This window comes from Rhyacophila brunnea, unplaced genomic scaffold, assembly GCF_057557595.1.
Source record: "Rhyacophila brunnea isolate RB1 unplaced genomic scaffold, BYU_Rbru_1.0 scaffold_16, whole genome shotgun sequence".
NCBI lineage: Eukaryota > Metazoa > Arthropoda > Insecta > Trichoptera > Rhyacophilidae > Rhyacophila > Rhyacophila brunnea.
The window spans coordinates 36250223-36261000 of NW_028232816.1; the positions used below are offsets into that span (position 1 = coordinate 36250223).

Below are 10778 nucleotides of genomic sequence, written 5' to 3' on the forward strand. Positions count from 1 at the left end.
TTATTGGGAAGATGGCCTCCCCGAGCTCCTTCCACTCTTTCCGGTTCCTAGTTCTTCGCTGCTACATCCATCCCTTTGATCCCACTGTACGACACCATTTATTTGTTTATCAACTTGGCGACCTCTATCATATCACGTACCTACTTACTCTTGTCTGCCTCCTTATCCATTGGTTTATTTTGTGTTCTGTCTACATTATGCGTAACATGCAGCTTTACATTTACCAGAAGGTAGAGTAGGTATATGCTTCATAACTTTGCAATCCGGCTCTAGAATGAAAATAATGTAATATATTCAAAAAATACTTATTTTTACATAATATTATTATCTAATTATTTAATTATTACTACATATTATTATATTAATATAAATGAATATCATTTGAACTAATTTCATGCGAGGTAATCAGGCATAGAGGCGTATCACTGTAGTAAAAAGTGAAAAAACGTATACTATAGTTTCCTTGCTGTTTTCCACGTACGAAAATATTTAAAGAGTCTTAATATCGTCCATCCTTTATAATAACTGCTCTAATTTATACTATGGATACTAAAATTATACTGTCTCCATTATAATATTTTAAAACTATGGTTTATCATTCTATATTATTTTTTTGAGTAGGTAAGTGATGGTGATATGTATTTTATGATACAAACTTGTCGAATTAATTGAAGCCCAATACATCTATCGATATCAACAATTCCAAAAATATAGAGCTAATAAAAGCTCCATATAAAAACTTTATTACTATGATTGCTGGTTGCACTATTCATAGTGGACTGTAATTGATTGGTGGGATGGTCATGATGGTGGGTGTGGATGCTGAGGGGCGGTTACAGGTAGGATGCCAAGCACTGATCTTTTATGAAGATTCCACAACAGTTGAACGGGACACGTTTGTGGTATGCATTCAAATTGTTGAGTCACCCAGTGCGTGGCACTTGAAGTTCAAAAATGGTTTGGGTTGTAAGTATTTGTACGCGCGTGGTCGATGAATGACTGACGTTTTTATATTAATAATCGGTCGACTACAAACCCGTTGCTGTGTTTTGCCTGGTCTTGTGACAATACTGTGGATTTGAAGTAGAAGGGAAGAAATGAACGAAGGCCACCACAATCGGCCCAACCAATTGCAACAATAACTAGGTAAATTATTAAATAAAAACCAAAGGGTCTAAAAATAATAATTGAAAACAGAGATGCTCCCTGAAATCTAGGTGGCTTTGCCTCAGTGCGATCGCGTAAGCCAGTAAGGAGTGGCTCTCGCAATATAAATATATGTAGGTAACGTATCCATGTAGATTTTAGAGGATTTTTTTCTCTCCATATGTTTATTTGCAAAAATGCACGAGGCTTGTTTGATGTTAGGGGTAAGTACTGGCATACGTTGTTTTTGAGAAGTTAAGTAGCGGCTTCAGTACTTGAGTGGTTGTTGTGAGCTAATCTCGAGTATGTTACTTTGTTAGGCAAGCCCCTCTTGTCAGTTATAATACTCGCAGTATTAATTAGTCGTATATAATAATATTATCACGTAATAAAATGTTCTTTTTATTAATGAACTTAAATTTTTAACCGCTAAGAACACAATGCACGGAATCTCACAAATAGTTATTAACTATTCAGGCGTCAAACGGCTGTTTACCAAATGGTGAAAATAATATTACCAACACACGTTGTGCATATAATTAATGACATCTGAGTTATTCCCGATATATGAGTATTCATGCAAAAACAACTAAAAAGTCTTGCAAGAATTAAAAATATTATTAATAATTATAATATCGATTGAATAGTTAAGCAAATATGAGTGACTAGTAGCATTGGATACCTGCATGTTATTATTAATTGTGAACTTTAAAATCTCAACACAAGAACCATTTTAAAAGGTATAATTAAAGTAATTGTATTGCCATATTAATAAAAAAATGGATCGAGTTTACATACTTAATCCGGAATGCGTTAATTAGGTTAGTTAATCACTGAATCAACGTCAATTTAATCGTTTACGGGATGCCATTGGTACGGATTTATTTACCATAAAATTAAAATCAGTTCTTACATATTACATTCACCTATTTGTACAAAAAAATTGAACTACTCTGTAAATGAGGCGTCTAATTACAAAAAGCGACAAGTCCACAATTTGATATTTGCGGGAAACAACGTTTTTATGTTTCAAGCTTCAATTATTTGTTTTAACATGAGATTATTTTTTCTGTTATATTCTATGCCAAAATTAAAACCAAATTGCAATTTGTTTCAGCCGATAAACTCTTGAATGTAATAAATATAGGCAAAATAAAATTGGACGTAGCGCTACTTGAACCTCACTTTTTAATTTATCCTGCATAAGGCACATATTTCCGTGGCACTGTCATGAGTTTACCGGATTCTACAGCATGGGAGACGCCATTTCCAATATTGAACGTTCCATTATTGGCTGACTTAAGCACGCGCGAAATCAACCAAGCTTTAAATAATATGAAACACGGACTTGGCGCTTTTTGTAATAAATCGAGACTTAAAATATTTTTTTTCGTAGAGTTTTGTCGCGTTTTGGAATTTATATATCAATACATATTGTGTAAAATCATACAAAGAATACGTGAGTATTTTTTTCACGATTATGACCAAATGTGGACTTATCGCTTTTTGGAATTAGACGCCTAAAATAATATCAGACAATGTTTCTCAACATTTTAGCACACCTATACAGGTCATGACAAGTGATAATAAGCCTTGCGGATACGAGAAAGCATGCCTCTGACAGTTTGCTAACGTTTTTGGTTCACTTAATGTTTACAAAACACGTGCGCAATTATGCAAGTGACGGCGGTTTGGATCCCGGACGAGGGCGCGTAATAGTCCTGAAATGGGGATGAAAACACACTTTTTTCATTTTTTTAAAAATCGGGTAGGTAAGTCTCTTTGTTTGTGATTGAAACCGCATAACTAAACGTCATCTATCTATATTACACATCTCCAGCAGAGATAGCCCCAATCTAAAATCTTCGTAAACATTTAGGATCTAGGATGATTTTAAAGGATGTCGTCCACAAGAGTACCTATCCAAAAGATGCGTTCAAATACTAAATAATTGGATACTTTGAGAACTATTATAGAATGAATAGAAAGTGTATCATTAGTCATATTATTTAGTTAAATATAATTAAAATAAGTATAGTACACATTAATTAAGTTAGCACTTACTTGTAAGAATTCCATTTTACAAGAAATGAAAATATAATTAATTTTAAATTCTACAGGTTTTTAAAAGGTTTTGTTGTAGCACCATTATCAAGACTACTCAGATAGGCCATTTGCCTCTGCTTAAATACTATACGTATAGATAGACACAGAATACATCTTCTTATTCGTTCAAACAATATTATGACTTTGTATACTTATTATTAATTGTAATATTATTAATACTTTGAAAACCCTAAAAACTTTTTGAATTTTGAACTTGTAGAATTTAATATTAATTATATTTTCATTTCTTATAGTACACATCATCATTATCATCAACCGGTGTCGGGTCCGCTGCCGAATGATGGCCTCGCCTAGCTCCTTCCACTCTTCTCAATCCTTAGTTATTCGCTGCCACGTAATCTACCGAATTTTATGAGTTCATCTATCTGGCGTATTTTAGGGAGTCCTTTTGATCGTTTAGTGCCTCTACAGTACCACTTTATGACGGAATTCTTCCATAAGAATTCTGATGTCACTCGCCGAGCGATATTATATATTACCATAACCGCGAAGCAGAAACCGTTTTGTCGGACCAAAGGCGATTCTCATTAATGACACTTAAATCGAGCTGGTTAACAACTACGTTTATCCCGGAAACCAGACGTCAATCGACAATACAAATGGCGAGATTGTTCGCATTTTTAGGCGTTTAGTGCCCCTTGGTTGCCACTATTTTAGGGTAGTTGTCCAGAGGTTGTCCACTCGTCGAGCGACATGTCCAGCCCATTTCAAAGTTAAGGTATAATACTAATCACTAAACAAGATGATTGTTATATAATAGTTTTTAGCATAATAAAATCAATGTTAGATTTTCGTTGACTATCCGTTCAAAATCATCAAATTAATTCATATTTAACATCGTCGAGATAGGCGTTGCCCAGTTATCATGGCATCCTAATTATCAAACGTAGTTCCCCCAACAGTAAAATTGTACATACTGATACCAAATAATATTTATTATATTATCATAATGCCTAAATCCCCCATCAAAAATCCTCCAATCGACAGAGTTGGGAATATAATGATATTAGTGTAACTGTAAATGAGTCAAGGGGCTAGACCACGATGCACAGCGAAACAAACAAAAATAAAGTTACCGTTATCTGTTTTCTGGGCGGACGAAGGATCGAGAGTAGGTACGGTACGGGCAGTCATTAACCTACCCCGAGCCCCGAACGTCGCCTCCATAAAAATACAACTTGTCACCTTTTCGCGCCAAAGCGTGCGTTTACAAAATAATGTTGCTAATAATTAACTGTTACTTGTCAAGCAAAATATACTGACGTAATAAATACTTAATGTCCCTGAATCAGTGTTCTTAATAAGTGGAAAAGTGTAAATCAACACTCTACGTAAACCCATACCTATCAATACATAATTTGAAAATACCTCAAATATAGATATACCTACCACAGTGGCGAATGGTGGAGGTAGGCTGTTAAGAACCGACATAAATTATCGTGACTTTGTTAGTATTTATATTTGTTTTAATTGAACAAATACTACACATTTTCAGATAGTGTTACTTAGTTTTTAAAATTAAAATATTAAACCATGCAACTGCGTCAACCAAACAAAACACATAAATAGTAAAAAAAACATTCGTCTATCTGTAAAATATTTAAAATTATGCCATTAAATCTTAATAAAAAGATATTTCATAGATAGATTATTTTTTTATCTATTATTGCTTAGTTTAGGCAGGGGTCAATAAATTTAAAAAATAACGAATACCATCTGTAATAGCTCTATACTAACCTTTTTTTTGAATTATTAATAACCATGTCCTTGCTATTTTGTACAAGGTGGTTGTTAGTAATTTTGAACAATCACAAACACCCAGGCTTTGAGAAAAACACATAAATGTTTTTGTCATGACCGGGAATCGATCCCAGAACTCTCGGGTGGAAGGCCAGTGTCTTACCCACTGCACCACGAGAGCCGCTGTACTAACCTATTATTAATCCAACAAAAACAAATAAGTACCTATAACTGAAAAAGTATGCACTATTTTGTGAGATCATCCATTGAATACCTAATCTGTTATGGTTTCATTAGGCAGGGTTTAATTGAATTTTAAAAACTACCTAGCCCCATCTGCAATTTGTATTCTTATTTCAATGAAAACAAATGAGTATGACTGACAAAGCTTAGTTTCAAGTATTTATTCCAGATTTAAACTGCCTACTTCAACCTCTCACCACTAACCTATCAATTATTATCCTATTTTTCTTCTTCTCAATAAATCGAAAGTTTATTAATAATAATTACAACATCACTCCTGATCGTTTTAGACATAATTTTATTATAAATAGCTTCAAATTACGTAAATTGATAGATCCGTACACCACGGGAACGTAAAATGAAATGATAAATTTGGGGGTGTTCCTCTTTTGAAAACGGAAGTGCAATTAGCTGCACTGCACGGGATTGTTAGTTCACAGCTTTAACACGTGGACAAGAAATTCTGGTTACTGTTCGGTTATCAGGAATACAGCGGAAAACACATTTTGAAAATACCCGATTTACTGGATTATTTGTTAGTTTGGATTAGTTTAGGTTAGGTTAAGTTGGGTTAGGTTAGTGAAGGCCTCCGACTTCCTGACTAGCTCAGGCACTTGGAAGTGGAGGTTCATTAATGTGGAGGAACAGGCAGGAAACTCATGGACGTGGAGTAACCAAGAAGTCACGGGGCACAAAGTCAATTAAACACCAGATGAAATCTTCAGAACTCGTATTTTATTGTTATTAGAATATGCTTGGCCTTATGGCATTCCTTCATCAAGGATTATAGTCCAAAGGTATCATTCACATTGGTATCAAAAGTCCCAAAGGTTATAATAATTAAAATAAACTCGATTTATTGTTATTATCCATACACCACAATTAGTAAAAAAAAAAAAAGTCAAATCAATTAATATTCGAAGTTCACAGTTCGAAGTCTCAATTAACAAGAGTCAACTAATATCCGAAGTCACAAAAATAACTACATTTATTACTGATTAATTAAAAATTAATTCGAATATTATTATTTAATTATTTTAAAATTAACTTGATTATTATTAACTAATTATTTAACATTAACTTAATTATTTCTAATTAGTTATGCAGACGAGATAGTGAGGGTCCCGGGGCAACAAGCCATCGCAGAACTCCCGGAACCCACAAGTGACAAAACAGACTGATTTTGGATTTAATAATCTTGCCTTTTTATCTGTTAGGGGTGGTCGTATTTCTTACCAATTCAAAACCGATACCGCCATATGCTACACATTTATATAAGGTTGACGGATGTCAGTCTATCAACCAAACATATAGTGATATCGATGTACATAATATGATTAATATTAATATTACTTAAATTACATTAATTCCTTAAGTATCTTAATTATTTTAACTACTACATATTACTAACGCCCGTCCATACGTCCCAATTTTATTATTCCTCTAACCCATTGCATATTACATTCTATTAAACATTATATTACAATTGTACATCATTAATTATCTTACAACCAAATCATATTTTGTATTTAATTTAATTTAATTACCCTTTACCTAAACCTATTATATTTAATCAAAATTTTAATCCTATTACCTTATTACCTATATGTACATGGTCTGTGACCGACTTATCTCTTCCACAGTTCACCCTGAGAAGCGGTGGGACCCGTCAGAGCAAACTGCGGGACTTCTACATGTATTAATTTTGTTCAGCTTTGTCGAGGGTCGTGATTATTCCACCGGTGGCACATTGACTACCAGGATCAGACCGAGCGGTTGGGAGGCACTACTCCTTATGGGAGCGCCCCCCACAGGGGCAGAAAATTCAGTGTGCGACATTAGGTTAGGTTTGGTTAGGTTAACCTAACAAATAATCCAGTTTATCGGCTATTTTCAAAATGTGTTTGCCGCCGTATTCCTGATAATCGAACAGTACCGAAATTCTTGTTCGACAATATATAATATATTTTCAATCAAGGCTTTGAAAGAAATTTAATATTTTGAGTGTTGAAAGTGGATGAGTTAATAATTTAATATTATTGACATAATATAATTACCTAAATGGAAAAAAATACTATATCGGTAATATAACAAACTTAAATATTATATTTTAATCTATATTCAAAGTTAAATGGGAAAAATGAAAAATTTGTTTAATTTAATAAATCTCTTTTAAGTTAAGCTAAACAGAGTATTAATTAGCAAAAAAATATTAAAACATGTAGGTTTATTTAGTATACAATAGTATTGAAATGTATTCATTAATTTAATGAGAGTTTTACAAAATATGTAATGAATGAAAATGTGTAACCCGGGTAAAAGTAGGGAAAAATCCCGTTGAAACAATGCATTGAAAACTCGCAAAATTCCAAAACACATCGTAAACGGAAACGAAACTACTAAACCAATTTATGGGGATGTTTTCATAGAACTTAACAACCTGTTCGCTAAATTATTATTTTTATGTTAGTATATCAACTATAAAGTATTCAAAATAAAATTGGGCACTCTTGAGAAAACTTGATCAACTAATTTTTAATTATAAAATGTGTTGAAGGGGGGATGTACACTATCAATAAACTGTATTAAATTACAACCTTTGTATTCTGCCACTGGATGCTTCTAGTATACAGCATCCATCATAAGGACGAGATTGATCCAAAACCATAAATGGCTACAAGAATTTAAAATTACACAGATTCAATTTTCGAGATAATGATGCTCAGTTAAAGGGGTGGAGATCAAACACTCACTAGTACCTACAATTTTAATTGTTTCTCATGATTGAGGATCGTGATCATCCTGGAAACAGTCATCTTCTGAGCAACTGAGACTACCTCATAGTTCCCTTCAAATCAACCCACCCTGCAGAATGCGTGGTCTTAATCAAGTGTGTCACAGGGCTCTACGTTTAGATGTTAAGCAGTTGTTCCTGACTGAGGTCAGCATGCACTCAACTGTGTTTTGACTTAAAAAAATTAAAAGTTCACATGGGAGAGAGGACCACGGAGAATTTGCAAAAATAAACGATTCTAATAAGCTCACCTCTAGCTCTCCCTTAAGAGTTTCTAACCCTCATGGTCATCTGCTTCTCTCAGGGTAAAGTGAATGCTATTGCCAGTAAACTCCTTCACCAAGTCGCTCTAGTGCGCTGCCTCCCTTACCGTTGGCGAGCTTGTTATAGCTTAGCCGTCGTTAACAACCGAGTGACTCAAAACGCATTTGTTCGACCTTCTTTCCGGCAAATCTGATACGGTTTGAGTGAACGTCGCGTTTATCATCTATCCTAAACTTGTCATCATCATTCATCCCAAAACCAATTGAAACCGTGAGAGTGACATTCCAAACCATCCGTTTACCAGTACGTGACTGCGTGAACACCGAACCGGGTTCAGCGCACGCCGACTCTCTCATAAAAAGGTCAGTATCTGGCATCTTGTTTAATCAACCCCCCCTATATCCTTAAACCACCAACCAGCATCCTCAAATTACAGTCCACTGCAAAAGCGCCACCAATATATTATATAGATTATATGAAATAATCACCGTCCTCCCGGCTCGTTTGAGAACATCGATGATAGTCAGCCCATCTTCTCCCGGGGCTTTCCCACTCTTGATGCACATTATAGCATATTCCACCTCTGAGGTAGTAACCTCGGGAAGAGGATCTCCATATTCTCCGTTCATCGGAAGATCTGAGTTGATGTCAGTGTCATCTTTGTATAGAGCGCTGTAAAACTCTACAACAGTGTCCAGTAGATGATCCCAGTTACGCACGATACTTCCATCTTGCGCTTTGAGTGTCGTGATCTGCCGTCTCCCTATTGACAGATGCTGCTTGTTCTTATGTAAACTCCTTCCTGACGCAACAATTGATTCTACAAGGTTCATATTGAACTTACGAAGATCTTCTCGTATGTTTTTACGTAGAGTTTTGCACAGCGTGGAGTATTCGAGATCATTTGCAACTTGTTGCTCGCTTTTCGTACTCCTACGCAGCTTCATAAGATCCAACGTTTCCTTTGAAAGTTTGCTTACTCGTTCAACCACAGCAGCAACTGTCTCTTCCAAAGATTCTATAATGATGTTTGTTACTGCCTCGGTGTTTTGTAAGGAGATGGGGTCATTTTCAGCTTGGAAAGCCGCTAGCCTGTTCTCCAGCTCTTCAATTCGACTCTGCTTCTCAAGCCTCTGCGGACTCTGGGCTTCTGCATCAGTTTGGATCTCTCACGTTTGATGTTAAATCGTACTTTACACCTTACCATTCGGTGGTCGCTGCCAGTATTAAATTTGTTAATGACTGTGCAGTCTAGAAAAATATCCTTCTTGTCGGTGAGGATGTAGTCGATTTCGCTGGTTCGTTTTTCTGGGCTTTGCCATGTCCATTTTCAAGAAGGCTTGAAGAAACTCCACTAACATGTCTCCTCGGCCATCCCTGGTGCCATGTCCGAAGTGCCCGACCGCTACATCATCCTGGTGTTGAGATCCGTTTCGTGCATTAAAGTCTCCCATGATGATAGTGAAGTGACATTTCCGTTTATTTTTCAACGTACTGATTTCTTCATAAAGCTCCTCCACTTTTTCATCAGGTGAGTTTTGAGTGGGCGCATAAACTTGCAAAAGCAGAATCTGGTATCTTTTGCTGAGCTGAAGTGTTAAACTTGCTACTCTATCTGAGGAGAAATCAAATTCAACTATGCGATCTTTCCAGAGTCTGTGGATTAAAAATCCGACACCGCTTGTGCGTCCGGTCTTAGTCCTATTATAACAGAGTACATGTCCGCTGTGGAGATTGACGATGTGCTCACACGTCTGTTCACGTCTTGTCTGCACGAAAAGAACATCCCAGAGTCATGGAAAAATGCCTCCATTATTATTCTCCATAAGAAAGGAGACACTGAAGATCTGAAAAACTATCAACCAATTAGTCTACTGCCAATTCTGTATAAGGTTTTCACGAAAATACTCTCAAACCGTCTCGAAACAGTTCTAGACGAGAACCAACCAAGAGAGCAAGCCGGTTTCAGAAGAGGCTACAGTACTATGGATCATATACAGGTCGTCAGGGCAATCATAGAGCGCTACCAGGAATACAAACTACCATTATATCTTGGTTTTATAGACTATGAAAAGGCGTTTGATTCCATCAAAAAATTCTCAATTATAGACGCCCTTAGCAACCAAGGAATTTCCAGACGCTATATAAACATATTGAACAGTATATACAGTGATGCCACAGCATGCGTGAAACTCCACGAACGGTCGTGTAAATTCCCCATTAACAAAGGTGTCCGGCAAGGTGATACCATTTCACCTAAACTATTCACCGCTACTCTTGAGGACTTATTTAGGAAACTTGATTGGGAGGAAAAAGGTGTTCCAATTAATGGGGAGCGCCTCAGTCACCTGCGCTTTGCAGATTATATTGTTATACTCTCACAAGACCCGAAAGACCTCCAAGGTAGAATGCAAGAACTCGCGGATGTCAGTCAAACGGTCGGTCTAAAGATAAATGTCTCAAA

General features: G+C 35.9%; 1 protein-coding gene across 1 annotated transcript; it reads right to left on the reverse strand.

The window, feature by feature from the left end:
- LOC147074674 (uncharacterized) lies at positions 1-9768 on the reverse strand. The gene is made up of 3 exons (XM_085944000.1): positions 9558-9768; positions 8803-9464; positions 1-84 (listed from the first exon to the last, which is right to left on the reverse strand). Exons 1-3 carry the CDS (start codon positions 9766-9768, stop codon positions 1-3), a joined length of 957 nt encoding a protein of 318 aa, XP_085800126.1.
- Between the last annotated feature and the right edge of the window lie 1010 nt (positions 9769-10778).